This window comes from Pangasianodon hypophthalmus, chromosome 3, assembly GCF_027358585.1.
Source record: "Pangasianodon hypophthalmus isolate fPanHyp1 chromosome 3, fPanHyp1.pri, whole genome shotgun sequence".
NCBI classification, from domain to species: Eukaryota; Metazoa; Chordata; class Actinopteri; order Siluriformes; family Pangasiidae; genus Pangasianodon; species Pangasianodon hypophthalmus.
In genome coordinates, this window is record NC_069712.1 from 10,890,001 (window position 1) to 10,904,758 (window position 14,758).

The window sequence follows — 14,758 nt, forward strand, 5'->3', positions numbered from 1 at the left end:
CTTATAATTTTTCTTCTGGACTATGTGCTTCTTCTGTGTCCAGAGCTGTGGAGAAAGCTCCAGGTGCATGTCCTTCTGAAGATCCTCAGGCTTTCCTACAGCTTGAGAGTGAACATCTGAACCAGCTTCACCTGCAGTACTTCAGCCACTGGTTGCTGCTCTGCAGCTTGGAGGCACTCACCATGGAGAGCAAGGGAGGACGTCGCAACATCTGGCTCCAGTCCGCTCAGGAAAGGTGGGCATAGAGACAAAGGGAACACTGTAATCTTTATCTATATATCAACAATAAATGTGTAGATGTAGAGGGGGGTCGAATAATATAGCAGTGTAGTACTGCTTAGACTTTCTTCAAACGTAGAGCTACATAGACATTTGGAAATACACTCTGAAACAGAAGATCTACAGAAAAGTGACAGCTGCTACATTATTAAACTAACCAATCAGTCAAATGTCTCTGTTGTCCCTCAGGGAGAAGAATGGTGGCTGTGTCGGGAACATGGTATTAGCAGGCAAGGTGTCTGTTCTCTCTGACGGTGTGTATGTGCACCACTTTAAGCGCAGGCAAGGAGAGCATGCGTTCATCACACTGATAGTCGGGGACAGGGTGGTGATCAGTGACCAGGACTCCAGGTTCATCGGGATAGCCACTGGGTACATCACTGAGATCACAAACACAGGAGTGACGTGTTATTTGGATAAGTAAGTCACATTCTAGTTTACTTTGTCCAGTTTTCTTATTTTAGATAAACTTAAATCTCATTATTATATCCTTAGGGGTGTTTATTTTAGGCTATCTTTGTTTTGAGGCAAAGGCATATATAAAACCATTCATATCTGTTTGGTATCATCTTTGACTCATCACTCACTTTCCCCAATCCTCCACCTGTAAATGCACCAGCCCAGAACTATTGCCTCCATATACCCCTGTCTGTTTATCAGAATTTCATACCTTGATATTGAAAAAAGTGCATTATAAATTAAACATGCTGTTAACGCAGTGATCATTTTTCATGTCCTCACTGTTTTAGAAATCTCTCTAAATATTCCTCGGATATGGTATTCCGGTTGGATCAGGATGAGGGTGCTGGAGGTTTGAGCACTCATCTTGGAAACCTGTCCGTGCTGATGGAGAACTCGCCAAACAGGTCTGCATACTTACCCACTGATTACTCTGTTATTTTTGTTAAGGATAATAATTGCATTCCTGGCTTGATATCGTTACTGTGATCAGTAGTGGTTCTGACTCTGTTGATCTGTCTGGCAGTGAAAGGCTGAGGCAGCTCATTGTGGAGTTTAAGCCTCCTCAGTTCATCGATAGCCTCAGCAGTGTGCTGCCCCGAGAGGCCAAGGACACCGTAGCCAACATTCTGAAAGGTGTCTTAGTTTATATTCTTGTTTCATGAGTTGGGCTTGGTCCTTAAACTGTTACTGCTGCTATTTTTAAGCAATCTCTGTTTTTTAACCGTAGATTGTATAATTTATGAGAGCTTAATATGCTCTCTAATTGGGATGATATTCCTGTACTGTCAGACAATGCGACGTGTCATATTCTGCTTCTTAGGGCTCAACAAACCTCAAAAGCAGGCCATGAAAAAGGTACTGCTGTCCAAAGACTACACACTTATTGTTGGAATGCCTGGCACTGGGAAAACGACCACAATTTGTACTCTGGTAAGAATAAGACACTGTTTACTTCTGTGTAGACCACTAATGCCATTTAATGGCATATCTATAAATCCTATAAAATCTGTGTTTTTGTTTATGAGAATAGTTTCCTCGTATGATGTCGCATTCATTCATACATATTTATTTGTTCTTCAGGTGCGTATACTACACGCCTGTGGCTTCAGTGTGCTCCTGACCAGCTACACACATTCTGCAGTAGACAATATTTTGCTGAAGCTGAAGAAGTTTAAGGTCGGCTTCCTGCGCCTGGGCCGAGCTCAGAAAGTTCACCGTGACATCTTGCCATTCACTGAGGAGCAGAATCGTACCAGGGGAATCAACACCCTTGATCAGCTGGAGGATCTCTATAACAAAGAGGTACAAATAATGCAGGCTAAAAGCAGGCTACCCAAGTAGTGTGAAAATTACAGCAAAAAAGCTGAAAAGCCTATATGTGCTCATGACTCTTTTAAGTAAAACATAACATATGGATTTTGGTGAGTTGATTCACTTCTCTGGAAAAAAACAACTTCGTGCTAAATGTACATTGCCAAACTGTTGCGCTTATACCCATCTTGAAACACATGCTGTTTTGAATTAGCGCAGTTGCTTAAATATCTTATTTGTATAACTCAATATGTTGTGAAGACATTAAAAAAAGTGCAGTATATCTCTCACCTCTGGGATATTGCTAAATGTGCAACTTTAAAGGATAGGTGGAGTATGTTTGCCTAAAGTGGGAGGGTGAGATGGTGGTTTCACTTACACTTGTTTGGAATAGGATAGCATTCCTTTCTAGAAGGTCACTGAGATGACGTGCTATAGCTTATTTGTAAATGTGTTATCGAAAAACAAAGCTCTCATCCTTCTTGCCTCAGCTTGTTGTAGCCACTACATGTATGGGCGTGAAGCACCCAATCTTCAGCCGACGGCGCTTTGATTTCTGCATTGTGGATGAGGCATCTCAGATCAGCCAGCCTGTGTGCTTGGGACCACTCTTCTATGCTCAGCGGTTTGTTCTTGTAGGAGATCACCAACAGCTGCCACCCATTGTCCAAAATGCTGAGGCCAGGTATTGTTTATAATTTTCATACAAAGACAGTGTCTTGTTAAGAGGGTATACTGGAAATATAACCGAATGACATTATAGAATAGAATAGAATAGAATAGAATAGAATAGAATAGAGGGGAGGGTGTGTGTGTGTGTGTGTGTGTGTGTGTGTGTGTGTGTGTGTGTGTGTGTGTGCCTAGTTGTTTTGGTGCAGGGTTGCTCTATAGCACCTACCAGAGGGGAGGAGTTCGAAGGGGTTATGGCTTGGGTGTGTGGGTTCTGTGATTGTATTTTTTTCTGTCCTCTTGCTGACCCTGGAGGGTCTGCTGAAGCCTTTTTTTCTGAAATGTAACATCTAATAACAGCTATAATTTGTAAATTTTCCCCAGGGCTTTGGGCATGGATGAGAGCTTGTTCAAGCGTCTTGAGCACCACAGTCAGGCTGTAGTTCAGCTAAATGTCCAGTACAGGATGAACAGGTGGGACACTACACGTCTTTTGTCATTAGGCAAAAATCTTTTGATTTTTAATAGTAAAGCTCACATCTGGTTCACATTTTAATTAGGTACATTATAATGCTTTGGTATTCACATCTGTGTGAGTTTCCACATTAGCCAATATCTTGATGAAATACAATTTGAATTGCTTGTGAAATGAATCAACATCGCTGATAATTGTGTTAGATTTTCAGTAGGTACTAGATTAAAGTAGTTGACAAGTAGACTATCTCACCCCAAATATGTTTCATAATTACATGCCCACATTTCTATATCCTTTACTCAAAGGGCATTGTTAAGCTATATAATTGAAATTTTAAACAATATTGCAAATCCATATAAAACTACATTATGTGCATATAATATTTTGTTCAGTAAGCTATTACACACATTACTTCAGGTCTCCAGAAATTCAAACAACATGTCTTTGATTTAGTACAGAATAACTCCAACTTCTTATAGGGAGAAATGTGATTCTGGTTCTCCAGGATGGTTAGTCCCATATTGGAAAGAAATGTCCCACTACATAAAGTTTTATTAGTTGTGCATTACACAACATTTACACAATATATAGAAAATTTACACAGTATATAGCATTGTACACAATATACAGAACTGTAGTTTGATTTTCTAACAGATTGGAAGTCAGTCATGTTACCTTTGGAAAAATGAATTCAACTGTAAATTAAATTTTCCCTCATTGGAAGCAGTCAGTGCTATAAATGGACTGACTATACTAGCGACATCTAAGAAGAGTGTATTGTGACATTATATGTCACCCAGCACTCGATTACAAGTCATACTATGTCCTAAACCCCATTGGCAAGTTTGTGTGACGTTACAAAAGAACTGAATGTATTTTGAGGCAAGAATATGGGAATTTATTGACAATAAAGGGGTGAGAGTGAGAGAGATTCTTGTTAATCGACTACATTTGAGATAAGTGGATGATTGTGTTTTTCGCCAAAACATTCCTTTAAAAATCTAAATACCAGTGAAAATTGATAATCAGAATTCTGATCAGTCAGAGAGAGTGTGCTGAGAGGTCTGTAAAGCTGCTGTAAATCCTTTGCTATTTCTTTTGTGTGCTGCAGCATGATTATGTCCCTGAGCAATGCCCTGATGTACGAGGGCAGGCTGGAGTGTGGCTCGGAGCGGACTGCCAACGCTCAGCTACAGCTGCCCTGCAGGGCCGCGCTAGAGAATGAGCTGTATGTGTGTCAGCCTCAGGACACTGCCTGGGTCCACGCTGTACTGGAGCCTCAAAAATCTGTCTGCTTTCTGGACACGTCACAGGTCTGCTTGACTTCGTCTGTTGCTGTTCTGCTAACCTTATGATGTATTAAACAGTCAGGCAAGATTATTTTAGCTCCTTTCACAGTACATTGACTTTGATTCCTACTTATTGATTAATTGGACACCTGTTTCCTGCTCATATAAAGTGTTTGACATTTGAGAGGCATTAAACATCTTTTCCCTAACCGAGTGCACTGTAACACTCAGGCAATTTTAGTGTTTGAAGTCTCACGCTCTTTCTGTCTCTGCAGGTTCCAGCCCTAGAGACTGTGGAGAAAGGTGGAGTCAGTAATCACACAGAGGCCATCTTGGTGCATGCTCTCGTTAGCCTGTTGCTTAAGGTTATCTAGTACTAAAATTTATTATAATTATAACTCTCAATATGCCAGAATATAAAAGACATTTAGCACTCGTCTGCCCTCCTATAATCTGGCATACCTGATCCAGCAGTTTCCTAATGTCAGAAAACTTACTGATTAGCTGAATCAGATGTGCTTAGCTGTGTTCAAAATGGCATACTTGTAATGCTGCATACCACTATAGCAGTGCTGTATACTACATACTTTTCCTTCTAAATGTATGCAGACTGGGACTGCTTCATTTTTCTGCTGTTGTAAATGATGTGATGAAGCAACAGAAAAGGATTTCAAGGTAGTCATGAACACGTTTTTAGCCTTAGGTACAACACCACTCGTAGCTCATTAATGAGCATAAACAGGATTATTCCTGTTTTGAATTTTTATCGTATTGTACTTTTTTCAAGTGATAAGTGGAAGAAAAAAGCAAGGGGGAAAATAGAGTTCCTGTGGGATATGCTAGATAGTTAGCCAGTGCAGCCATATAGATGCTGGAAGTAACAGTGTTGTAGTTATAATGTGCATGCTCTGTGAGCTGTTTTTCATTTTTATGTCAGCACAAAAGGCTCTCCAGACTGCATTTGTTTTGTGTACAAAAAAAAACAAACAAAAAAAACCAGCTAAACCGTTTTAAAGTTTTTATATTTTTATTATATTATATATATATATTTTTTTTAAATGAATTTGACCTGTTATAAACATGCCATTTTGAACACAGCCCTTGATTTAGGCTGGAGACTGGATGACAACTGCTCTGGTGTAAAGGCTTGTACACTACAGTTCTGCTGGTGTAAACAATACACCTAACCTGCATAACATAAACATGAAGGCAAACTTTTGATTTTGTATTAGGTGCTTTAAAACTTGTGTTGTTTTACTGCTGTTTCAGGCTGGCTGCAGGGCAAGTGACATCGGGGTCATTGCTCCATACCGGCAGCAGATCAAAGCAATCTCCACTCTGCTGGAAGAAGAATCTTTCAGAGCCGTGGAGGTGAACACCGTGGACAAGTATCAGGGCCGGGACAAGAGCGTCATCATCGTGTCCTTTGTCAGGAGCCACACAGAGGGCAACGTAAGTAGTGATTGCCATCTGGCGTGTAGAGCAGGGCAGTATGTGAGCCAACAGTACAGACGGGTTTATTTTGTAATGGAATATTACTGCATGACTTTTAGACAGACTTGGTGTAGACCAACAGTTATTTTAAAAAAAAACAAAAGCTCACCCCAAAATGGTGACTGAGAGCCATCTTGTAAAGCCACCACCTGGAAGTCAGATGAAATGCCAGTCAGGTGGCAGGCAGGTATGTACAGTCCTAGACAGACTCCTGGAAACTGGATTTTGGGAAAATGGAAAGTCACTTCACTTGTAGGGCAACGGTCTGAGTTAGTATGTGAGATGGAAAGGTATGGACTGGAGAAAGTTGGCCTTACATTCATACAGAGTTAAGGGCTCCAGTATTCCACTAAAATTAGTTTCTGGTTACATCACTGCCAGCACAATGCATGTCGTGCCTCTGAATCGTTTTTAGACGCGAGTGTGACCTGCATCAAGTGCAGCACACAGGCATTGATTTTAACCCATGTTTCAGACCACGGTCAAGCGATCTGCAGTAGAAACCCAAGTGCGTGTATATACAGTGGTTTACGGTAATTGCTGTTTCAGATGGCTACACTATAGATCTGCTGTGAATTCTGTATGTGTGAAAAATTTGAGCAGTAGTGTATAATGGGCCATTTTGGTATTTTTTCCAAGTTAACGCAGGTCAAATGAAATGAGGCTGCAGGTTGAGTTTGTCCCTCTGGCCTTGTGTTTGTCACATGTGCCATAAAGCAGAAGGAAATTGAATGAATGAATAGGGAAAAAAAAATGTGTTAAAGGTATACTCAAGTTTTTCAAGCTAACCTGCAGGATCTGGGAGAGTTACCACAGACAAGAATTTCAACACTTTTCCCTATACTAAGACAGGAGAACAGAAACTCTATTTCAGAAAAGAAAAACACTTAGGAAGGGCAGTTCATGAAACATATTTCTGTAGTATGCAAATACCTGGAATCACATTTCATTGTATTGCTTCAGTGTTGTAAAGTTAAAATAAAACTACTTTCATGACAGAGAAAAGTGTTAGTGTTATGTGGTAATCTCCCATATGCTACAGACACAGTAGGTAAAGGCTTTAACCACCTTTGCGATACATTACTTTTATTGACGTTTGCTGAATGCTCTAGTCAGATGTGTGCCCTCTATCTCTCTTACTATGTGTGTTTGTGTGTGTTAGCTGGGAGAGCTGCTGAAAGACTGGCGAAGGCTGAATGTGGCCATCACCAGAGCCAAACATAAGCTGCTGATGCTGGGCTCGGCTCCTACGCTGCGTCTCTACGCTCCACTGGAGAAACTTCTCACTCACATGCAGCAGGAGAACATGATATCCTTTATACTTGGGTCTGCTTTAGTTCTAGGCATTTTAGACCAACAGTTTTACCAACTTGGTAAACTTTTGCTGTCTTTGGTGATAAATAAAATTCAATTCAATTACAGCATGAATCATTTAATCATTTTCCCTGCCTCCCTGAGGCTCCTGTGGAGTTTAAGTCCAATTCGAATATAAAATGACTCACAGAGATAATCAGGGTCCTCTGTACCATTTACTAGATGGTGCTGTATGTATTAAAGTTGAAATGGAGAATGGCTAGTTACCACTTTTATCCAGGCTAACTGTTGTAACTGGTGGTTAAGAAACCAGTTAAAGTAGCAGTTTGTAGTTTTTAGAATTGTTCTGGAATGGTTTCATTGAAATGACAAACTTTCCTTTTCCCGCCAGCCGATGCCAACACTCACTGAAATCTGCCTAAGGTGGGCCGGAGGTAATTTCTAGCTCACAAAAAAAGTAAACAGAATCCTTAAATGAAGAAACTAGTGTGATCGGTTGCATATATTATTGTATATCACGTGTTTAAGGTATCTTTGAAATTACATGATTATTATAGGTCAAGAAGCACATTTAAACATGTTTTAAAACTTACTGATAACCTTGTTCTCCTTAACTTGGACTACATCTGCCAGCTGCCACCTGCTGCTCATGAGGCACTACCTCACATCAAAATGTGACATTTAGTGGACCCAAACACTCTGTAGCTTCTTGTTACTACCTCGCTTTAACTGAGTTAAAGACCCATGAAGATGGCAGTTTCTTTGAGCCTGAATGAGAGTTCTAACTGATAATAAGTAGATGGTACATTTTAATACCTATATAAAGGTTAATGACTGATATATTTTTTTTTTTTTTTTTTTTTTTGCTGTATGTAATTCTTACCACATTCTACAAAGTGTTTACTTTGTGAGTTGTCATATGCTTTTATTAATAGGAAAAACTTTTTTTACAGTTATTATTCTGAACAAAGAATTTTGTATGTAAATCGTCTTGAGAGTTTGTGTGTTTTCTTGTAATAAAGATATTTAATTATTTATTTTCTAAGTTTGTGATGACTAAAGAATTAGACCACTCTGTAAAAAGCTGTTCTTAGAGTACCACACACATTTCCTATGATTAGTTACCAGGTTAGCCTGCTGGAATAAAATGGATCAATAAAACTGGCAGTGAGCAAAATTACTGTAATTTGGCAGTGCACTATATATGGCTAAATGATTTCATAGTGAGCTCGATAGGTGTCTCTCTAGAGTTTGAGGACTCCTTCAAGGAGGACCACTGCTTGGCCAGCGATGTCAACTCTGTTGTTTCCTCTCAGTTCCACCTCAAGCTCACCGCCACGTCTGGAGCACTGGTAGGCTGCCACACAAACAAAAAGCAAAGCATGCAGAGCAGTGAATAATATGGAGCATCGTTGTTTTGTCAGTTTCACCCTATTAAACACAAGAAAATCTCTTCCATCTGTGGATCTCTGAAATGAGCTATAATTGAAATCTGTATTATGAATTTCTGTTCAAAACTCAAAAATGGTGTGTTATTTATCTTCCCCCTCATCAGCACCTCATATTTTTATAAATCAGCAATGACCGAGGTTTTACTATCAGCTGTTTCTTATGCTTCATTTAATCTCATTAATGTGATACACTCTCAGCAGCAGCTAATAGCTAAGGATTACTCTTCACTGCATGTAAGAACTATATAACTAAGAACAGAACTATCTGGGACAGACATAATACTTCATTAGGCTTCATTACCTAACATTTTCTTCTTTCCCAGTTTCTCAGACCAGTAGGGACCAAGGACTGTATGGGCAGAGCCTTCAGGAAAAGAAGAAAAGATCAGAATGTCAGGTAGCTGTGCTGACCAATGCAAATAGAGACAATTAGAAAGAAGACATTTTTAATCAAAGTAGTCTGGCAATGCAAAGCATTATAAAAGTTTTCATTATGTAACTCCTTTTTGTAAATTTAAAACAAATGTTAAATGATCTCAAAGTGTTGAATCATTATTACATAAAGGACTAATACAGACATTGCATTTTGTGCAATACTGTCGCAAAAACTTGTAGAACAGAGGAGAGTTTTTGCTTATGTAATGAGACTAAGTTCAGATATGGAGCCTGTGTGGATGGAGTTGGGCATGCTGGGTGCAGTTGGGGGACAGGGACAGCATTTTGTCCCTGTGTAACTCCCTACTAGGAGCAGTGTAAGGGGTAGGAGTTTACCAGTCACTGGATCTTCAAAGACTCCGACCCACGGTGCAAAGTTACGGGAGTAAAAGTCGTATCCTGGCTGTGAGGTTGGTGCTCCTTTCACTGTGATGATAAGACTCTTAATCCTTCCACCATCCTCACTTTTTTCCAGAGACTCGGCCACCGGGTTCAGGGAAGTAAGCACGGACCTTCAGCCAAAGGTCAATTATTATTACAAATGTGCAGATTGCAAACAGTGTATCAGAATTGTGTTGATTAACTAATAATAATAATATGCACTTTTCCTAGCCAAATAGTTTCATAATCATAATAGTTTAATGTGAAGTTTTAAACAGATTATAGTTTATGATGTATTAAAGTGAACAGAAAAAGTACAAAACAGAGTTGTGTAATAGTCTCCTGTACCTGTCACATGTGTCAGGCAAACATACTAGCAGATCCTTTGTTGTTTTACAGTAACACACCTCTTGAATAGGCAGATCTCCCACAGCAGCCTGTAAATTTTAAGAAAATAGCCATGGGAATCTAGACTGTTTTTTCGGGTACTTTCAAAACACATTTCAGAACAAAGCAGCTTTTGAGCAAGACTATACTCTGAGTTTGATTATATTAAAAGTTAGGAAAAGGTAAACTTACCTTAAGGATGTCATTAAATTTCTTTCTGTCCTACATGTAAAATATAGACACATGGATAATGAACATAAACCTTTATGGCTTTTAACTAATTTGATAACATTAAGTAAATATATGGTTATATATGAAATGTTTACTGTTGGGGAGAAATAATTAACTAACATAATTATAAATATAAGTATTATTTTTAATACATGGATGCATATCCTTTGCAGTCAATGAGTGCCTGAAATCTGGAACCCATAGACATCACCAAGTGCTGAGTTTCCTCCCTTGAGATGCTTTGCCAGGCCTTTACTGCAGCTGCCTTCAGTTGCTGCTTGTTTGTTTGTTCAGTCTGCTACTTCTGTCAGCAGTCACATCATCAATTAACACCAGTGACCCAGTTCCACTGGCAGCTATACATGCCTATGCCATGACAGATGATGTGGTATGCTTTGGATCATGAGCCCTTCCTTTTCTTCTCTACACTCTTCATCTCTTCCCATCATTCTAGTACAAGTTAATCTTGGTTTTATCTGTCCAAAGAATCTTGTTTCAGAACTGGGTAAGCTATTTTAGATGTTTTCTGGCAAAGTCTAATCTGGCCTTTCTGTTCTTGAGTGTTACCAGTGGTTTTCATCTTGAGGTAAACCCTCTGTATTTACATTCATGAAGGCGTCTCTTGAGTCTCTTGAAAAATGGATGTAATTCCTAAATGGTAATTAAAACAGCTCTAACCCTTCGAGCATCACACTGCCTCCACTGGCTTGCCTTCTTCCCATAGTGCATCCTGGTGCCATCTCTTCCCCAGGTAAGTGATGCACACACACCCACCCATCCACATGATGTAAAAGAAAACGTGATTCATCAGACCAGGCCACCTTCTTCCATTGTCTGCTCCATGGTCCAGTTCTGATGCTCACGTGACCGCTGTAGACGCTTTTGGCAGTGGACAGGGGTCAGCATGGAAACTCTGATGGACCCATACGCTTCCAACACATCAAATTCGAGAACTGACAGGTTCACTTGCTGCTTAATATATCCCACTCCTTGACATGTGCCATTGTAACAAGATAATCAATGTTATTCAATCAATATATATATATATATATATATATATATATATATATATATATATATATATAGAGAGAGAGAGAGAGAGAGAGAGAGAGAGAGAGAGAGAGAGAGAGAGAGAGAGAGAGAGAGTCAGGTCTATAAATATGCATGGTACTTAATTACATAATTAAATAATGACTGAGCTTAAAGTGAAGACTGAAGCTTTAATTTGTAGGTTTTTATGCCCATATTGGGTGAATAATGTAGGAATCACAGCACTTTCTATATGTGGTCTTCCCCTAACGGAACAAAAAGTAATTAGACAAATTAACAACCAGAAATTGAATTGTCCTTTCTAATACTTGGTTTCAAATCCACTTTAGTTAAGAACTCTCAAAATTTCACAAAAGGTTTTCCATGCTTTGTGGCTGGAATTATTGCCACTAATTATCTGTGCATAGTCTGCTGCCACCATCAAGTAGAAAGTAAAATTGCAACGTGTTGGCCACTGGGCCTCCTATCATACATTCTAAGAGAGAAGTCACAGGCCAATTAACGTTTGTTTGCGGACTGCATTTGGCCATGGGGACCGGACTTTGGACACCCCTGCTTTAAGATAAAACAGGCCTTGACCTCTGCTTTACAGTACAGTACCTACTGCTTTACAGTACCCATAGTGCAGCCTGGTTGGAATTCTTCTCCAGGCTTTCTCCACACTGTGTCTACCATCAGGTTCATCTAGGTTAAATTTTAACTCATCTGAAAGCTTTTGGACTTAGCTTTATCTGGAATTCCTCACTGATCTCAGGAGCAATACTTGCTATTGTTTCTCAATTGTGTTTTTTTTTTTTTTTTTACATCACGCAAAATTTTCCTGTCTAATCTCTTGGTGGACGTATTGGGTCTGTGTGCATGCTGTCTTCTCAATCACAAGATCACATTTTTTTTATAATATACCTGTCTGTGGATAATGGGAGACTTTTTTGCTGACAAATAGACTTGCCTTGTTCAGGCAAACAGACACTGCTAAACCCTTTACAATGGATTAGGCTTCTCATTGTTCTCATAAGTAGGTTCATGTTTTATCAAGCTTCAGCCTTAAGATCTTCTTTCTTGGTTCTGATATTGTCTGATATTGTATTTTGTTTTGTTTTGTTTTGTTTTGTTTTTTTGGAAACAAAAAAGTGGGGTAAAGTGTCCAAGTACTTTTTGGGGCCTCTATATTTGAGTGGCTGTACCTGGACTTCTGCTTTATTGAGAGGGAAGTCCAGCACTAACGATTCACCTCGCTGACGCACCAGCAGCTCTCCACTCAGAGTCTCAAAGGCCACCACAGAGTTGGTGTTTTCTGAGAAATAATATAGCATTAGTTGGATTTTGCATTGCTGAGCATTATTTGCAAAATGTTGCAAATAAAATACTTTTACCTTTCTTGTAAAAGAGCACTGCTGCTGACGCTAGTGTCGCATGGCCACAAAGGTCGACCTCATGTGTAGGGGTGAACCAGCGTAAGCCAAACCTCGCTCCTGTACAAGTCCATTTATTATATACGTAATAGTATCAGACCTGTTTAGACATTGTAAATGCAATATCAAATAGACTTTGCATATTCATTTTGACAACCATTGTACATCGCTGTGCACAACAATGCAAATTCACGTATACTTTTTTTGCAGTTGAATTTGGATTACTTCTCAGATTATGCAAAAGGGAAATACAACTACAAAAGCATGGTTGAGTATAAGGTCATTCATGAATTTGAATATAGTCTGGAAAATGCTGGTATTGGTTGTACTTTAAAAATTACATATGTTAAATGTTTGTCGGCCTCAACAACTACCCTTAGCTTTTTTAAATTCTTTGCTCAGTATGAGGTCAGAATTTGTCCCTGATAATCACACACACCTCAGATGTGGTTATGTACAAATTATGCGATTAAACTGGAAAAAAATGACAATAATCCCATACCCATCTGTGAAATGTTATACTCACATGGCAGCTTAAATACAAATAATTAATTGCATTCAGTCTTGCAGAGTTGAGTACCTGAACAAAAATCTTCTGTTGGCTTCAGTTTTGTGATGAATGCAGTCTCAGTCAAGTTCATTTCAGCTGCTATTTTCTGATAAAGGTCCTCCTTCAGTTCCTGGATACATTATAAACTTTGCATGGTAAATCCTTCTGCCTACACGGACTGTAGTCTAGTTTGTTTATTCTGTTATGCAAAATGATAATTGACTTACATTCTCTAAAAGACAAACTGCAGCAGGGTTTCCTTTAAATGGTAAATTAGTAAATGCATCGACAGTATATATTGGAATCTCCATTTGTGATACTGAGGTGTCCCTAAGAGTCCTGTATTAGGATTTGTGAAGAGACTGGTCGTCAAAACCAGTAGACCATGGATCTTGTGCCTGCAGTGTATTACTCAACTTGGACTCTGGGCTTGGTGTGTTGCATCATTTTAAAGGGACAGCTACATGTAATTTTATAAAGCTAGTATTGGAATTAACTTTTGTTTTATACTTATTCTGTAACCTGAATATCATTTCTGTATTTATAAATCAGAGTGATTTCTTTCTATATACAGGGTCAGTTTTTTCTTGGGTTATGTGTTTTCTTGGAGACTCGTAAATTAAGAAATTTGTTTTCTTGGAGACTTGTAAATTAAAAAATGTGAAATGTAATGAAGCTAGCCACCATCTATTTTTTGGACTGCTGCTCATGTAGCATTACAGGGCAGCTGAACACACACTGAGGAAAACAAGTGTGCTAAGTTCCCTAGTATGCTGTGTGAGCTCACGTACATGAATGAATGTGTGTGCTTGGTGCCCTAAAATGGACTGGTATCCCATCCAGGGTGTATTCCAGCCTCACACTAAGTGTTCCCAAGATTGGCTCCAGATCCACCATAAAACAGTAACCAATAAAAAGTGGTTAATGAAGTTGAATGAAGTAATATATACTAATTCTTTGCATTTTTGGATTTGCTGTGATATACCCATTGGCCCATTCATGAGGTAACATATACAAAAAATTAACAAGTGAAAGGATAAAGCCTGTGCCTCTGTTATGCTTTGTGGGGCATTTTGATGGCATGGCTTGGGTCCACTTCAAACTCAGTTTCGGTAACGGCTGACATTACACTCTGTCTAATATCATGAAGACTGGACCAAAAAATTAGTTTAGTGACTAATAACACAACAACTCCTCTTAAATATGTTAATTTATTTTTATTAGACACATATCACCTATAAAACACATGAACACTGCATTTCATTACAAACAAAAAATGACCATGGTGGGCCAGCTGTTTGACACCCCTCATTTAGACTATATCTGAGCATCATGTGCAGGGATTAAATTGTTTAAACTTGAAGGGATTATGTCAATAAAACATCTGAGTCATGTTCTTTATGTAAGATGTAGGCAGGTTACAGCATAACTCATTTAAAAGCAAATAATAATGATGAAATAATTCGTAAACAATTAATAAACAATAATTAATTGTTTACTAATGACTTCATCATTAGTAAACAATTAATAAACAATTATTAACTGTTTACTAATGATGAAATAATTGT

The 14,758-nt window shown here is 38.8% G+C and overlaps 2 protein-coding genes across 3 annotated transcripts in view; one reads left to right on the forward strand and one right to left on the reverse strand.

Moving 5' to 3' along the window:
• dna2 (DNA replication helicase/nuclease 2) overlaps window positions 1-8,150 on the forward strand; it is a 15,003-nt gene extending 6,853 nt beyond the window's left edge. Inside the window, exons 12-24 of one of the 2 annotated variants that reach the window (XM_034302755.2) lie at window positions 44-235; window positions 469-699; window positions 1,029-1,145; window positions 1,265-1,374; window positions 1,562-1,671; window positions 1,822-2,043; window positions 2,544-2,737; window positions 3,106-3,195; window positions 4,308-4,509; window positions 4,761-4,850; window positions 5,755-5,937; window positions 7,142-7,288; window positions 7,918-8,150. In XM_034302755.2, coding sequence (XP_034158646.2) covers window positions 44-235; window positions 469-699; window positions 1,029-1,145; window positions 1,265-1,374; window positions 1,562-1,671; window positions 1,822-2,043; window positions 2,544-2,737; window positions 3,106-3,195; window positions 4,308-4,509; window positions 4,761-4,850; window positions 5,755-5,937; window positions 7,142-7,288; window positions 7,918-7,971 — 1,942 coding nt within the window. In that variant the 3' untranslated portion in view covers window positions 7,972-8,150. The remainder of the gene's footprint in view (window positions 1-43; window positions 236-468; window positions 700-1,028; window positions 1,146-1,264; window positions 1,375-1,561; window positions 1,672-1,821; window positions 2,044-2,543; window positions 2,738-3,105; window positions 3,196-4,307; window positions 4,510-4,760; window positions 4,851-5,754; window positions 5,938-7,141; window positions 7,289-7,917) is intronic. The other variant, XM_026936631.3, reaches the window with a different exon arrangement.
• Window positions 8,151-8,192: 42 nt separating this feature from the next.
• pbld (phenazine biosynthesis like protein domain containing) lies at window positions 8,193-13,591 on the reverse strand. Its single transcript, XM_026936634.3, has 9 exons — window positions 13,418-13,591; window positions 13,221-13,320; window positions 12,602-12,700; window positions 12,413-12,522; window positions 10,140-10,169; window positions 9,909-9,997; window positions 9,516-9,691; window positions 9,046-9,108; window positions 8,193-8,650 (listed from the first exon to the last, which is right to left on the reverse strand). Exons 1-9 carry the CDS (start codon window positions 13,499-13,501, stop codon window positions 8,538-8,540), a joined length of 864 nt encoding a protein of 287 aa, XP_026792435.1. The 5' UTR covers window positions 13,502-13,591; the 3' UTR covers window positions 8,193-8,537.
• Between the last annotated feature and the right edge of the window lie 1,167 nt (window positions 13,592-14,758).

What these genes read in the sequence shown, in the direction of transcription:
- pbld (XM_026936634.3), bottom strand. Translation starts at nt 13,501, where the DNA reads ATGGAGATTCCAATATATACTGTCGATGCATTTACTAATTTACCATTT. An exon ending in CAGTTTGTCTTTTAGAGAAT is followed by an intron (nt 13,321 to 13,417) that starts GTAAGTCAATTA and finishes TAATGTATCCAG; the next exon opens with GAACTGAAGGAGGACCTTTA. An exon ending in TCAATAAAGCAGAAGTCCAG is followed by an intron (nt 10,170 to 12,412) that starts GTACAGCCACTC and finishes TTTTACATGTAG; the next exon opens with GACAGAAAGAAATTTAATGA.